The 15,941-nt window shown below is 33.9% G+C and overlaps 3 protein-coding genes across 3 annotated transcripts; 2 read left to right on the top strand and 1 right to left on the bottom strand.

The window, feature by feature from the left end:
* Nucleotides 1-1,864: 1,864 nt before the first annotated feature.
* Nucleotides 1,865-5,263, top strand: LOC107929069 (polyadenylate-binding protein 2). Its single transcript, XM_016860408.2, has 6 exons — nucleotides 1,865-2,140; nucleotides 2,240-2,342; nucleotides 2,837-2,907; nucleotides 4,313-4,504; nucleotides 4,591-4,712; nucleotides 4,849-5,263. Exons 1-6 carry the CDS (start codon nucleotides 2,093-2,095, stop codon nucleotides 4,895-4,897), a joined length of 585 nt encoding a protein of 194 aa, XP_016715897.2. The 5' UTR covers nucleotides 1,865-2,092; the 3' UTR covers nucleotides 4,898-5,263.
* Nucleotides 5,264-7,145: 1,882 nt separating this feature from the next.
* Nucleotides 7,146-10,546, top strand: LOC107929091 (NADH:quinone reductase). Its single transcript, XM_016860427.2, has 6 exons — nucleotides 7,146-7,456; nucleotides 8,110-8,322; nucleotides 9,034-9,129; nucleotides 9,317-9,462; nucleotides 9,801-10,020; nucleotides 10,196-10,546. Exons 1-6 carry the CDS (start codon nucleotides 7,322-7,324, stop codon nucleotides 10,388-10,390), a joined length of 1,005 nt encoding a protein of 334 aa, XP_016715916.1. The 5' UTR covers nucleotides 7,146-7,321; the 3' UTR covers nucleotides 10,391-10,546.
* On the bottom strand, nucleotides 10,478-12,423 carry LOC107929079 (7-deoxyloganetin glucosyltransferase). Its single transcript, XM_016860419.2, has 2 exons — nucleotides 11,568-12,423; nucleotides 10,478-11,493 (listed from the first exon to the last, which is right to left on the bottom strand). The coding sequence occupies exons 1-2, from the start codon at nucleotides 12,064-12,066 to the stop codon at nucleotides 10,553-10,555; spliced, it is 1,440 nt and encodes a 479-aa protein (XP_016715908.1). The 5' UTR covers nucleotides 12,067-12,423; the 3' UTR covers nucleotides 10,478-10,552.
* Nucleotides 12,424-15,941: the final 3,518 nt, after the last annotated feature.

Here is a 15,941-nt window from a genome sequence, read left to right as displayed (position 1 = left end):
CAATCGGTTCGATCGTTGATTTGGCCGGTCTGATCGGTTCAACCAATTCACAGATCAACCAAATTGAGCCTTATTTCAGACTGGTACCCGATTGATTCTCAATCCAATCGGTTTGACCGACCAATTTGGTTCTATAAACAATGATAAAGGTTCATGCATTTAATTTAATACAATATAAATATTCAAAATTTTCATTTATACTGTAATTCAATATTTTTAATTTATAAACCATTGACTTTTAATTTATAATTTCCATATTTAGGCAATCGACTTGCTAGTCCAACCGGTTTGATCAATTCGATCGATTCAATCAATTTGATTTGTACGATTGGTTCGACCAATTCTATTAAATGAATCATTAGAAATTCATAAAAAAAATTTGGTTCAATTGTTCAATCAATTGGTCCGTACCAGTTCCCGAGTCAACCGATCTAATGCCTTTCTCTAGACCGGTATCCTAGTCAATTATCGATTCGACCAACTGGTTCAATCTGATTCAAACAATAATGTTCAAAAGCCTCCTAAATAATTAAATTAAAAAAATGGTTTTGAAGGAATTGAAATCCAAATATAAATTTAAATTATCTAAACAATGAATTTTAAATTAAATCAAAATCTTAAATTTTAAATATTTTAATTCCCAAAAAAAAATTGAAAACAAAAAATTCATAAATTTGAAAGTTTATTTTAAAATCTAAATTCCAATTCTAGTTGTAAAAATTTCCATATTAGAACAATTATCATCTCTTATTTCATTCGGTATTTGCATGGTAATCTGGAACAAAGACCCACTAGCTAACAAACCATTACTACTTCTTATAGTTTTTTTTCCCCTTTTTTCTCTTGGTATAATGTAATTATCGAACAAATGTTACAAATTCTTATACATCATTCAAGAAATCCACCTTTCTCTACCAATGTTTTTCTTCAAAGGGGACTGAATCAAATAATAATGAATTTGGAAACCACAATTTCCATCCATTCAACAACGTCTAACATCCTCAAAATACAATAACCAAAACAGAAAATTACTAAAGTAAGCAGCTTTAACTAACAATGGTTGAGCAGTGGAAAAGATTTTGCTTCGTCTACCAGCTGGATGGCAGAGGAGCGGTGGCGTACAGGTTGCGAAAGGGCAGACAGACTACTTCAGCTTCTTGGGTGTTTTCCTTGTTAGGTTAGAAATTGAAGTTTTGAACCAAAGCATTCACGCTTGGGTAATAGCTGGTCAAAGCTCAATTTTGATCATATACAATTAAGTTTTTAAATAGTTTTTAAGTAAATTTTGAATAGACAATACATTTATCTACAATTAATATAAAAATGACGATTGCAATAATATTAAATACTATAATATATAAAAAAAAAGAAAATTAAACCCACCACATCTAAATCTCATTTTAATATGGTTCGGTACATCTACATTTTGCCAGAACATGCAAAAAGCACCGGTACAAACCGAAATCGTTAGAATAGGGCGATATTTGGAGCGGAACAGAATTCTCCCATGTGTTTCCATTGAGCATTGGAACGGAGTGTTTCGGTCGGTGCAAAGGTATTAGCAAGGAACCGACTCTTGTTAAAAAAAGTAGAGAATGGATAATTTTTTAATTTTTTTTTGTTTTTTTAAAAAATTGGATATGGAATATTTTAATATTCTCTCACTTAATTTATTTTTAAATTTGTTATTTATTTTATTTTAATAATATATTTTATAATTTTTTAAAATCTTTAAAATAATTCTAGCTTTTTGTATTTTTATATATAATAAAAATTAAAATCAAAATTAAAAGTTTTTATATACATAAAACTAAAAAACTAAAATTAATATTATACCAACTAAAACTTTACTTGCCAGTAGGCTAAAGAAAACGGTTTGAAATTTAATATTCTGACGTGGCACGGATAAGGTAGCGGGGAGACGTAAAATTTAGGGTTGAAAAGGTAAGAGAAACGAAATATCCCTAGCAAAGACCAAAGAGAGAAAATATCAGCTAAAGGATCTGACACTGGAAGAAAGTATATTTAGCTATAACGGGGAAAAGCGAAAAGGCTGCTTTCTAACCTTCTATTTTGAAAAGAGAGAGGGAGGATGGAAGGAGACGATGTAGTCATGGCAGCGCCGGAATCCACTGAAGCTGTATTTTTTCTATTTTATTTTTATATATTTTTTCTCACTTTTATTATTGTTAGGGCTTTTCCTATTTTTAGTAAACCCTAATTTTGGAGAAATTTGCAGGACCTCGATGACATGAAAAAAAGGTTGAAAGAGATGGAGGATGAAGCCGCTGCTCTTCGTGAGATGCAAGCTAAGGTCGAGAAGGAGATGGGTTCCGTACAAGGTTATCTGTTTTTCTTTCTATTTTCCTGGTTCAATGTGCCTCTTTTTTTTCTTTGTTTTAAGATTTTGGGTTTTATTATTATTTTTTTTTGAAAAAATAATTTTTGTAGTTAATAGGTTCAATTAAAAGCGTTTGATTGGCGCTCTTTGTTTTTCTCCCCTTGTTTTCTCTTGTTGGTTTTTAGAAATGGGCTTCTGGTATTTAATATTTGATATCTTGCTAAATGATTGCGAAACTATCTGATAAATGCTTTCATTTGGCTTATTTTTGTTTTTCTTGTTATTGACAAAGCTTTCAAATCCAAAGCAAATCCCGTATAGGTTTTCAAAATTTTTAGGCTAAACTTCCGATGGTATCTGTTATGGAACACTTTGCTGGAATGTTGAATCCTGTGGATATGTGTGCATCATATAAGATGATTACCTTCTATCTTCTGTACTTTAAATTTTAGTTGCATGCTCATCTTTGTTGTTGGATTTGCTTCTTTGCAATAGATCCTGCTGCTGCTGCTACATCTCAGGCTAATCGAGAGGAAGTAGATTCCCGATCAATCTTTGTTGGCAATGTGAGGCTACTTTCCCTAACTTATTTTTCTGCTTGCCTTCGCACATGTCTATAATGCTATTCCACGCGTATATTCACCTCCATTATCAAATATATAGAAATATCTATGAAGTTTGAGTCATAATGAGTAGGTAAATGACATGCTATCTTCTGAATCTACAACCGCAACAACGAAGTAAGCCTTTGCCAACTGCATGAGAATAGTTAATTTTTGCATCAGGTTGAACTTATCCTATCAGCTCTAGAAATATCTGTACATTCTTGCAAGTTCCTATTCCAAGTAATTGAGGCTGGACACAGTAATACCAGTATTCGGATCAATCATACCTGAACTTAAAGTGTAATTGTAATTCAAATTGTTTCAACTAGTTGTCCAGCTTTACCAGTAGATATGCTGGATTAAGAGCCACTACCCAGCAGCATCTTATTGGACAGCTTTGGGCTCTTCTTTGTGTGAGACTAGTGCCAGAGGTTCTCTACATGCATGAAGAAACCAAGCATGGAAGGCTGCATCTTCCTGAATCCTGACATGTTTGTGTGGACGTGAAGAAGGATGAAATTATAATTATAACTTGAAAGCCGTTTAGAAAGTTACAATAACTATTGAATAATGAGTTTGTTAGTTGTTTAAAAAGTGACTGAAATGAAACATATCGTGATCAACTCTGAATCTGGTTTTTAGTTCTGATTATGGTGTTTCTATTGTGAAAGAAATTAAGTAAAGGTTGATGCAGTATTATTACACATTGATGAAAGCAAATATTGTGTTTCTTTTTCCACAACATATAACTCAAGTTGTCAAAATATTTTCTCATGAAACATTTGCATATGTGCTCTTGTTTTCTTCTCTGTATTTTTGAAGAATGTAATGGATTTTTCTTCTTTACCTGTGCTTGTTAAAATGAACTTTACCCTAGTTTGGTCATGTAAGGATGATGTGGCTGTAATATGGCACTGGCCTGGTTCGTGACTTAGCGAACTCGGAAATATCCTTTTATGTGCTGTCCTCCTTACATTTATCAAGTTTATATAATCTGTCTATATTTACTTGGGTTATTTAGATCATTGACCAATGTGTTGGCCCTATCTATCAACAGTATCTTTCCTATGTGAATGCTAATTGCTTGAGAAGATTTTTAACCATTTGCTTATTTAGTTTGACTCCTTTGTTAGAAACACCCGGGACATGTTTAATCTTGTAAACTAAGACCTGTTCTTTATTCAGGCCGCCTGGCCTTTCTTAACAAGGTGATTAGTAAGTAGATACTTGCTGCACAAGTGACCTTGTTTGCTGCTTTCTTATAACAAATTAATATTTGCAGCCCCTTGTTCTATATTGTTAATATTTTAGAATATCCTGTTCTGCACAATTTACTGGCTACATATAAAACATTCTGTGAATACAGGTGGATTATTCATGTACACCCGAGGAAGTTCAACAGCATTTTCAGTCTTGTGGGACTGTAAATAGGGTTACTATCCGTACTGATAAATATGGCCAGCCAAAGGGTTATGCTTACGTGGAGTTCCTTGAAGCTGAGGCTGTTCAAGAGGCTCTTCTTTTAAATGAATCTGAACTGCATGGCAGGCAGTTGAAGGTAAAATTTAGGCTTTTCCCCCTTTAAAACTTTCATCTGTTAAACTGTTCAAACATCATGTGCTTTCTTTCTCTCTGTCTTTGCAGGTTACTGCTAAGCGGACCAATATACCTGGGATGAAACAATATCGGCCACGCCGGTCCAACCCTTTTATGCAACCCAGGGACCCATTTATGGCTCCATATTTCTTTTCTCCTTATGGATATGGGTATGTTTGCAGCTTTTGTTATCCATCTTAATTTGGATTACCTTCATATATGTACACACACATGTATACTATTGTGCTTTCGTTTTCAGTTTTAGCAACCTGAATGTAGTTAAACTTTATCCTCTATGCGTTGCAGGAAGGTTCCAAGGTTGAGAATGGCAACACGATATAGCCCCTATTATTAGACATCAAGGGCCATACTATTAGCTCCAAATACTTTTGATCGATGGGGCAAGTTTGTGAGGGAATTTTTTTATTGTAATCAATTTGGTTGATGTGCCAGAACTATGCAAGAATTTTGGTCTAGTTTTATTGGTGGTGAATTATGCAACTATCTTTCTTGCACTGCCCATGTTGCCTCTCCTAACATTAATGCATTTCCATTTATGTTGAGCTGGCCAGTGCCTGTATTGTTTTCTAAGTTCCTTAGGTCATTTGAAGTTTTTAATCGGTACCTGTTAAGAATTAAGTGTTAGTTATGAACCCTAAGCTTAGCTCAGTTGATTCTTGTAATCATTTTTTTTAAAGAAAAAGGAACGATATTTAAAGTGTGTTTGGTTGGTTGTAGTAACCACTCGGTTCTAGATCCATTCTGAGTGCTACAGTATTCTGTTAATTTGGTTGGCCGAATGTTATTAAGCAGAATAGTTTATTACAGGATTATTCCTCATAGTTCTTGAATAGCAACTCAGAATTCTTTTCTTTTATTTCCATTTTAACCCGACCAAAAATAATAAAGGAAAAGAAAAAATGGTAAGAACAAAAATAATTTAAATAATTTAATATAAAATATTGTTTCTAAATTTCAAAAAATATAAAAATAAAATATTATTCTTTTGATAGAAAATATTGTTCTTTAATATTAAATTGATGTGAAAAATACATTTACATGTATTGTTTTGTTAATTATGTATTTAAAATATTATTTTTATTATAATTATAGATATTATTTCTTATTATATTCATAGATATTAAAGTTTTAATATTTTATTCTGAATTTTTAATACATATAATTGATTTATTTTTGTAATGTATATAAAAATAAAATATTATTAACTTCACTTGAGAGTAGATATTTTATATTACATAATATAATTTATTAAAAAGCATATTTGTCATTTGAGTTTTATTATTATTATTATATATCTATTATTCTTCGTCAAATCGTGAATACTATTACAATACTCATTTTATTTCATCCAACTAAACTATTTTTATGCCTATTCAATTTTATTACGGTTCTATTATATTCTCATAGAATGATTATTTTATTACAATTCTATTCTTATTCTATTTTAGTGAACCAAATGTGTGGTTAGTGTTTTGAATGGATTGAAGTGAGTATTACTATTTCTTACATTTGTTGTTAAAATAAAAGTTAGATTAGTGTTTTGAATTATTTTTAAAGAAAAAACACCAGTAGTAGATGTAGAAATTTTGGATGCTATATATGCATGTATGCATTAGCAGCACGCGAATAGCCATTAGGGACACTATTATTTAAAAAGGGATACAGACTTTTTAGTGGGTGCTTAAAAGCAGATGTGAGTTCGGTTGTAACTATTTATGATAATTAGGTTGGGTTTTCATACTACTTTTGGTTTGTTAAGGGCTGTTTCACAAGGTGGAAAATCTACTTTTGTGTAAGTAATCCTATAGGCATTTCCAAAGTGTCTTATGTAATGAACTTGGTCACAAGTCAGAACCCTTCTTTTATAAGAAGCATATATGGTTTGAAAGGGATGGTAGAAAGACAAGTGGGCAATGGTAGATCCATTAATATTTCAATGACAGATGGGTGCCTGGAGGAAACCTAGTTGGTGCTAATTCAAATGGGAGACGCAATACAAAAGTTGAATAAACACAGTTGACGACCTCATAGACCAAGGAACCAAAACATGGAGCTACTACAGAGTAATGGAGCTACTACAGAGTAATTTTAGTACATAAGAAGAAATCATGGTGATCACAATAATACCAATTAGCACACATTATGCAACACAGACATGCTGGTATACAGGACGGTCTATAGTTAAAAGTGACTATCACGAGGCATTGGAGTTAAATAACAACGAAAATTTTCATCTGTGCGGACCAATACATAGTGAAGTGAACCTCACCAAAAGGAAGGGCGGGTAAAAAGATTGCTCACCAATTGGCTGCTTTTACTGGGAAAGGATAAAACGTTAATGTAACGTCACCGTCTTTTGCCTCCATTATCTATTAATGAAGGGATTAATAATAAACAAACTAGTGATGCGGCGTGGCGTGGTGTAGGCAGCATCTTTGGGTAAAAAATAAAGAGTAGATGAAAGGGTCCTGTGTCCTTCAGACGTCGCTGCTTACGTTTCTCACTTGCACTGCTTGACTCCAAACACCAAATCTGCTATTTATATAATGAAAAGGGCCCAACCCATAGCGCTATCCGCTGTTTGGTTCCTTAGAAAACTAAAATTAATGTGGGAAACCAACAAAATTACTGGTTGACCAGTCTGGTATCAAAATACAATTTCGACACTCCTGATTGACCAGTCTGCAGTGCACTCAAGCTCTGGCCTATTTAAAGTATTCATATGAACTTAAAACAAATCAATAACGGTTGAAGAGATATGGGGTGGAAAGGAATTCTGGGTTTTGAGTATGGAATTGTTCAAGGACCTTTGGGACCGGATATTGCTGGTCCGGAGCTAGTTGCTGCTGTTGCAAACGCTGGTGGACTAGGCCTTCTTAGAGCTCCTGATTGGGTATTTAATTCTAGTATTTCCTTTTCTATATGTTCATAGTTTGATCTTCCTTTGGTAAATACTAGCGCTTTAGAGCTCCTGATTGGATATTGAATTCTAGTATTTCCTCTTTTATATGTAGATAGTTTGATCTTCCTCTTCCGTTGTTTAAGTTTCACTAGAATGTTTGCTTTGAATCTCATTTGACCACCTCTGATTAGTTACAATTATACGCAAATACCATGTTTGGTTTCTGAGACTTTCTGATTTGTATAGCATGAGAAACCTTATTAAATGTAGGCAGCCGATGAATATATAAAGAAGGTTTTTACTGTTTTCTTGGTTAAGCCAATATGGTCTTCAAGTTACAGGTTCAAGATTGGGAATTCCTAACCAATGAGTTGTATATGACTATTTACTAATAATGTACTTACTCTTCTCAACCTTGAACAGCTTTCAAGGTAATGGTAAGTTATCCAAATTAAGCAACTTAACACAAGTAGATAAAATAAGGTCTGGTTTGAGTTTATTTTAGATTCCCAAGTAGATTAAAGGTATTACAATTGCTGATTTTATTTTGAAATTCAGAAATGGGTTACTTGTTACTATTCTTAGTTCTAGCTCTGCTTAAACTATCAATCAACTGTTGATTTCCCCGTACTTTGTTGTACCAGGAATCACCAGATTATGTGAAGGAGTTGATAAGGAAGACTCGGAAGTTAACCGACAAACCCTTTGGGGTTGGTGTTATTCTGCCATTTCCTCACAAAGAAAATGTAAAGGCTATACTAGAAGAGAAGGTAGCAGTGTTGCAACTGTATTGGGGAGAATGCTCAAAGGAGCTTGTAATAGAAGCTCATAATGCTGGGGTCAAGGTTGTTCCCCAAGTGAGTATCCTTTTTTCCCTCTCATTTCATAGTTAAACATGCCTTATGTCTTTTTCTGGATCGTGGAATCCTAATTCTACCAAAAACAAGCAAAAAGATACAACTTTGTATCGCCTATATGATATGATCGTTTTGTTAAGTGTATTAATCTCAATATGATATATACATTTAATATTGAGAAGTTTGTGGGAAGGCGCTGGGGGCAGAGAAAACCCCTACTCGTTCCCAGTACTCTATGGCATACCATGATAGTTCGACATTACCATGTAATGGAGTGACTTTGCCTACTTAATGTGATTTTTTGAACGCTTTCAGAAACTTCATTTTCATATTGCATTTTTAGTTCATCAATAACGTTTTCTTATGATATATATAGTTCTGCACATATGATGAAGTAATTTCATTAGTTTTTGCCTTTTTGGATCCAAGAGAGATGTGCAAGGTAGGGATAAGGTTTTACTTTGTGCCAGTAGTCAACTAGTACTTATCATGTAATGGCATGCAAGAATAACATGAGGAAATTCTGTATGGGGACAATAATATGCATTCATTTGTGGGGGAAGAAGTTAAGAACACTCATTTTGAAGGCTCATGTCACCAAATTCTTTGCCAATTTTTGAAATGGAGGTGAAGGGTGGTATGATGGTATATTTCATCTGGATTGTGCTTTCTCTTAGACTATATCATGAGCTAAATGTAACTCCATTGAAGGTTGGGAGTTTGGAGGAAGCAAAAAAAGCAATTAATGTGGGCGTAGATGCAATCATTGTCCAAGGCCGTGAAGCAGGAGGGCATGTAATCGGACAGGTATGAGCATTTCTTGAGTTTATTTATTATATTTCAACTATAGTAGTAATAATTATCTTGGAGCTACTGCTTGCCAAAATTAACAACTGCGTCCCATGCATTCAATGTTATTATACTTTGAGGATTAGTAAGATGTGTTTCTCAATCGTATAAAACTTGTAAAAATGTTATGTTTTATTATTTCCAGGAAGGTCTAATTTCCTTGTTGCCACGAGTAGTCGATCTTGTTGGTGATCACGGTATTCCTGTTATTGCTGCTGGAGGCATTGTAGATGCTCGTGGTTATGTTGCTGCTTTGGCTCTTGGTGCTAAAGGCATTTGCATGGGTACAAGGTTAGGACCATGTCAGTGTAAAATAAAAAGTATCCACTTACAATAATCTGGACATTTGGTTTCATCCAAGACTGGTGGTGCTTAAATATGTTCAACTCGAGCATGATGCATGTGAAATATTCTCATCTTTGTTTCGTTGAATTTTTATGGTGTTTTGCCTCTTTTGTGTGTGTCAAAATCATTTTAGCTCCAGCTAGTCTTGTGCAATAACTGAAAGGTAAGAAGTTAAGTTATGGAATCATGCTTAAGCCAAATCATTGAGGTTTTGTTGAACCATGCAGAAATTCTGGAGCATTTATAGTCTCTTAAGTTTGTCCTAAAGTATTGAGTTTCTGCAGGTTTCTGGCAACTCATGAAAGCTATGCGCACCCTACGTACAAGCGGAAACTGATTGAATACGATAAAACCGAGTATACAGATGTCTTTGGCAGAGCAAGGTGGCCTGGTGCACCACACCGTGTCCTTCAAACACCCTTCTTCTGTGATTGGAAATGCCTTAATGCTCAAGAAAATGAAACTAATCAGCCTATCATTGGTCGAACAATAATACACGGCGTGGTGAGAATGTTAGACAACGCATTATTAAAATAATGTTGCATAATGACATTTTCAACAATAGAACTATTTCCTAATCGGTTCATTCCACTAGAGTGGGGCTAGAGAGATATCACTGAAATGATATTATGCTGAATGAAGTATCTAACCTTGTGTTAACTCGATGATTGTTTGATAGGAAAGAGAAATTCGGCGTTTTGCCGGTACAGTTCCGAACCCAACAACAACAGGTGACATTGAAAGCATGGTGATGTACGCAGGCCAAAGTGTAGGCCTCATCAAGGAAATTCTACCTGCCGGACAAGTTGTAAAGAAGCTGGTTGAAGCGGCTCAACTTCTTATCCACCAAACATTTAATCCGGACTCGATCTAAAATTGATTATGTGAATTTTATACCTTATTTGATGAAGTTACACAGTTTTAAAAGCTATTTCATTAGTATTCTAGTTTTACACATATGTAATGTGAACTTTTATCCGATTCAATAACACAAAAAAGCAAATCTCCATAGCAGAAACTTGGAAGTTGATACAGTTCAAGCATTTGGCATCCCTTGTTTCAACTGTATAACCATCTTATTAAAATTAATGTAAGAAGAGCCATCAGGGCTTGTAGCTATTTCAGCTCTCTTCTTCCAATCTATGGCTTTTTGCCTTAAACCTTGCCCCTTCATCCCTTCCATCAACTCCCTCACAAGACTTTCAACTTTCTCCCTTTTGATATCACTGTCAATCTCCATCCCAATGCCCCACTTGGTGCACGAGTAGAAACAATTCATCTGTTGCTCAGCAAAAAATGGCCAACAAATCAATGGCACCCCTTCACTAACACTTTCCATGGTGGAATTCCACCCGCAATGCGTCAAAAACCCTCCCACTGAAGGGTGGCTCAATACCCTCTCTTGTGGGCACCACCCCACAAGCAGACCCCTGCCGCTTATCGCCGCCGTGAATTCCTTGGATAATATTCTTTCTCCACCGCCATCGACAATGTCCGGCCTAATAACCCACAAGAACGGGTAGTTGGTGTCCGCAAGTCCCCATGCAAACTCACGCAAATGTTGAGGCGTCACTGTTATCAAGCTCCCATAATTTACATACACAACTGACTTGGGTTTCCATCTGTCCAACCAACCCAAGCATTGGGTGTCTTCTTTCCACAAATTCGATCCAATGGAGTCCAAATTTGTGGGACAAAGCTGGCGTTGAAGCATTGATAAAGGACCAACAGTGTAGAGCTTGGGTAACTTAGTTTTAATGGCGTCCAAAACATGATGTTCAAAATCATCAAAGGTGTTGAGGATCACAGCAGCAGCTTTCCTGGCATTGTTGACGGATTGCAAGTTGTAAATGAACATGATATCATCAGGGTTGGTGGTTCGAATGAAAGTGGGGATATCTTTTAACCTAACCCCTTTCATTGCTGGTATCCAATCAATCTCCGTCTCAAGATATCCATTATTCAACTCACTCTCATCTGCAAATAATATTATTTAAACGAAGGGTCATCATATAAATCAGAACAAACTTATGTATGTAAATTGTAAGTACCTTTCAATGGGAAGTACCCACGTTCCTTAAGGTCTTCAAAGTGAAGGTAACCCAACATGCCACAAGCACTAGGAGTGAAAAGAACCATCTCAGGGATGCCAAATGCCTCAGCAACTTCCAAGGTGAAGCTCATCACCCCATCCGATATTATTCTAGTAACCGGAGGGACATCTGACCTAGCATTAAGTTTCATTATGAGCTCTCGAAACGAACGTAACCCATGAACCGTCAACGCCAAGCACAAGTCGGGTAAATCTTGTATCCCCCGAATGTTGGTCGATGGCAAACCATCGGTTATCGTTTCGAACCGGAAATGGGGTGAGCCCCTGAGCGAGTCGAGTCCTCTCGACTGAATCAAGCGATGGTAGTTGAACTCGGTATGGATGAAAGTGATATGGAAGCCATGGAAGTGGAGGAGTTTGGCAAGTAATAACATAGGGTTAATGTGGCCTTGAGCTGGTAGAGGAATACAGACAGCATGGGGCTTCCCAGCTTCCATTTGGCCCTTTGAAAACGTGTAGCACTCACACTCTCCAATGGAACAAGAAAGGCATGTTTAAATTAATAAAGAGGTTGACATCAAAACAACCATAAGAGGATAAGAAGAGAGTCCCCCACTTTGTTTAGTCAAAATCTTATCCCACATTAAGGTTGATCGCAACGTGTCATGTCACTGTAATTAAAGATTGTTTTGTTGGCCCACCTACGAGATCATTGGACCATTTGTATGTAAATAGAGGACGGTATCTTAAAATACATCAAATGAATAGCCGATGGGAAGACTGTCATTGCACCAGGGCGAACTGAGATTTTTTTTTTCAGAAGGTCGGACCCTGCTAATCCTCTAGATCCGCCGCTACCCACGGTAACAAAGAAGAGACAAAAAGGGTATATAGACTTTTTGTAAAGTCGTAAACGGATCATTAACCACACAATAAATTTTGATTTGTTCCAACCCTATAGATTTTTATTTTAGTTACTATTTTTTTTAATTTATAATTTTTTTTACCATATCCTTTTTTTAGGTAAATTACCGTAGTTGGTCACCCAATTTTTAGGTTATTTTTATTTTGATCATTGCAATTTCATCACTCAAATTTAGAACGCTTTCATTTTAGTCCCTTAATTGTTAAATCTCTAATGATGGTTAATAATATATGCCTCATCATGTTCACACTTTCGTTTTAATTACCCAACTTCTAGGTTGCTTTCAATTTGGTCACCCCAAAAGTTCCAATTTTTAAAGTATTGATTGAGATTAAAAAAACTAAGGATTAAAGTAAAAAATGGTAGAAACTAAAACAATGCATTAAAAAATTGTCAAATTGTACTTGTTTATCACATTGCCGAAATTCTAGATTTTTTTTAAAATATTGAATTTTTAAATTTCAAAACATAAAAACCAATTAAATAATTTGTTGAAAATTTTGTGGCTATTTTACCAAAATAAAAAAATATATATATATTTACAAAAATAACTCAAGTTTTAAAACATTCACCAAAATAACCCGAAATGAACAGTAAAATGGAGTTGTGGCCTGTCAATGGCCGGCACCACCTGGTATTTTGAACCCATGATTGCCTGATAATTGTGTTAGACTTAAAAAAAATGAATTTTTTGGTTCTGGCCTGTCAATGGCCAGAACCCGTGTATTTTTTCTAAATCGTATATTACTGGTATACTGAAAATCGAAAAAAAAGGAAAAAAAGAAATTTTGGGCGCTGGTCTGTCAATGGCCGGAACCCCTTTATATGAAAAAAAAAATTTCGAGTGTTGGTCTATCAATGGCCGGCACCAGAATACGAAAAAAGTAAAAAAAAAAATTTTGGGTGGCTTGGCAATGGCCGGCACCCCCTTTCTACAATAATTTTTTTTTACTTTTAGTGTGTCAATGGCTGGCACCAGAATACGAAAAAAGTAAAAAAAATTTTGGGAGTGGCCTGGCAATGGTCGGCACCCCTTTTCTACAATATTTTTTTTTTACTTTTGGGTGTGTCAATGGCCAGCAGCCCGGCACCAGTATACGAAAAAAGTAAAAAAAAAATTTGGGTGGCCTAGCAATGGCCGACATCCCCTTTGTACAATTAATTTTTTTTTACTTTTTTCGTATACTGGTGCCAGCTATTGACAGACTAAAAGTAAAAAAAAAAAAATTGTACAAAGGGGGTGCCGGCTATTGGCAGGCCACCCAAATTTTTTTTTTACTTTTTTCGTATACTGGTGCCGGCCATTGACATACCAAAAGTAAAAAAAAAATGTATAAAGGGGGTTCCGGCCATTGCCAGGCCACCCAAATTTTTTTTTTACTTTTTTCGTATACTGGTGCCGGCCATTGACATACCAAAAGTAAAAAAAAAAATTGTAGAAAAGGGGTGCCGACCATTGCCAGGCCACCCCAAATTTTTTTTTGCTTTTTTCGTATTCTGGTGCCGGCCATTGACAGACCAACACGCAAAATTTTTTTTTGTATAGGGGTGCCGGCCATCCCAAAATTTTTTCCCTTTTTTTCGATTTTCTGTATACCAGTAATATACGATTTAAAAAAATACACGGGTTCCGGCCATTGACAGGCCAGAACCAAAAAAATTATTTTTTTAAAGTCTAACACAATTATCAGGCAATCATGAGTCCAAAATACCAGGTGGTGCCGGCCATTAACAGGCCACAACCCCATTTTAGTGTTATTTTCAGGTTATTTTGGTGAATACCTGAGTTATTTTTGTAAATATAAAATTTTTTTGGATTATTTTGGTAAAATAGCCAAATTTTGTTATCCCTTGATAATGTTAACTAATTGTTGCTGTAATATTAAAATTAATTAAATTAATCTCCTTCTAAATTTTCAAATTTTATTTTATGTTTTTATATTATTTTTAATGAAATCATCTCGATAACTCATATACAATAATTGTTTATGAAACTTAAATTTCTTTTGATTATATAATCTTGAATCTTCTATACTAAACTAAAAGTAAAGAAAAATCATTGCAATTAATTAAATTAATTGCTTGTTCTTCATTTGAGTAAAGAAGTGATAATTTTTTTTGAATTTTGTTTGGCATGGAATATAAAATTAGTTAATTAAAAATTAATTATAATGATTTTTCTTTGCTTTTAGCTTTGCATGAAAGATTCGATATAATATAATCAAAAGAAATTTGGGTTTCACGTACACTTATTAAAGATTATTTATTTAAGTTGATTTTAATTTAGAAACATCAAATAAAATTTTAAGATTTAAAATGAGACTAAATTAATTAATTTAATTAATTTCAATATTATAGTAACAAATCGGTTGACACTATCAAATGATAAAAAATTTGAATAACTTATTTAATTAATTTTGATGTTTTGAAATTTAAAATTTTAATATTGAAAAAAAAATAAAACTTTTGGCAATGAGATAAATAAGTACAATTTGACAATTTTTAAAACATTATTTTAGTTTCTACCACTTTTTTACTTTAATCATTAATATTTTTTATCCAATCAATATTATATAAAAAAATATTTTTTTGGTGACCAAAATAAAAGTGTGAACATGATATGACTATTACGTGTACAAGTTAACCGCCATTTGAGATTTAACGGTTGGTGATTAAAATGAAAACACTCTAAAAATTGAGTGACGAAATTGTAAAGATTTCATATTAGGTGACCAAAATGAAAGTACCTTAAAAGTTAGGTTATCAAAATAAAAATATGAACATGATGTGGCGTGTACAAGTTAACTACCATTTGAGATTTAACAATTGAGTGACTAAAATAAAAGCGCTTTAAAAATTGGGTAATGAAATTGTAAAGATTTTGTTTTCGGTGACCAAAATGAAAATGCCCTAAAAGTTAGGTGACCAACTAGGTAGTCTATCCTTTTTTTTTATACAATGCTTACAACTAGGCAAAATTATTATCACACTTAAATAGAAGGATAAATACGCCTCAACGTGCTTAAATCCAAATTCTCCTCCTCCGACAACAATATCAATATCAAATTAAGACTCAGTCAACCACCTTTTTTGTAATTAAGGATTAAGATAAATATTTTTAGAATTTAAATGTACATCATTTTAAAATACAAATTTGTAACCATGACTAAAGTATTACAAAATAATTTTAAAAAATTGATTTTGATAAAAAAAAAAGACCATCTCCCTATTCTTAGTATTAAGTATATGTTTGTATTAATAATTTTAAAATTTTAGAGTATGTTTGGGTTAAGATTTGGATAAAAATTTCATTTTTATCAAGGTTTTTGAAAATTTTTAAAAATTTCAATTTTTTTTAACAACTTAAATTCACAATTCCAACTCCACCTAAAGATTTTTTAAAATTCTTTTCATTTAGGCTCCATTTTGTTTCAACGTAAAATTTTT

This window comes from Gossypium hirsutum, chromosome D12, assembly GCF_007990345.1.
Source record: "Gossypium hirsutum isolate 1008001.06 chromosome D12, Gossypium_hirsutum_v2.1, whole genome shotgun sequence".
In the NCBI taxonomy this organism is placed as follows: domain Eukaryota; kingdom Viridiplantae; phylum Streptophyta; class Magnoliopsida; order Malvales; family Malvaceae; genus Gossypium; species Gossypium hirsutum.
This window is presented reverse-complemented; position numbering and strand designations above follow the sequence as displayed.

Coding starts and splice junctions, on each gene's coding strand:
- LOC107929079 (XM_016860419.2), bottom strand. CDS start 12,066: ATGGAAGCTGGGAAGCCCCATGCTGTCTGTATTCCTCTACCAGCTCAA. Junction 11,494..11,567: donor TGGGTACTTCCCATTGAAAG/GTACTTACAATT, acceptor TATTATTTGCAG/ATGAGAGTGAGTTGAATAAT.
- LOC107929091 (XM_016860427.2), top strand. CDS start 7,322: ATGGGGTGGAAAGGAATTCTGGGTTTTGAGTATGGAATTGTTCAAGGA. Junction 9,463..9,800: donor GGCATTTGCATGGGTACAAG/GTTAGGACCATG, acceptor GAGTTTCTGCAG/GTTTCTGGCAACTCATGAAA. Junction 10,021..10,195: donor GAACAATAATACACGGCGTG/GTGAGAATGTTA, acceptor ATTGTTTGATAG/GAAAGAGAAATTCGGCGTTT.
- LOC107929069 (XM_016860408.2), top strand. CDS start 2,093: ATGGAAGGAGACGATGTAGTCATGGCAGCGCCGGAATCCACTGAAGCT. Junction 2,343..2,836: donor GGAGATGGGTTCCGTACAAG/GTTATCTGTTTT, acceptor TCTTTGCAATAG/ATCCTGCTGCTGCTGCTACA. Junction 4,713..4,848: donor TTTTCTCCTTATGGATATGG/GTATGTTTGCAG, acceptor TATGCGTTGCAG/GAAGGTTCCAAGGTTGAGAA.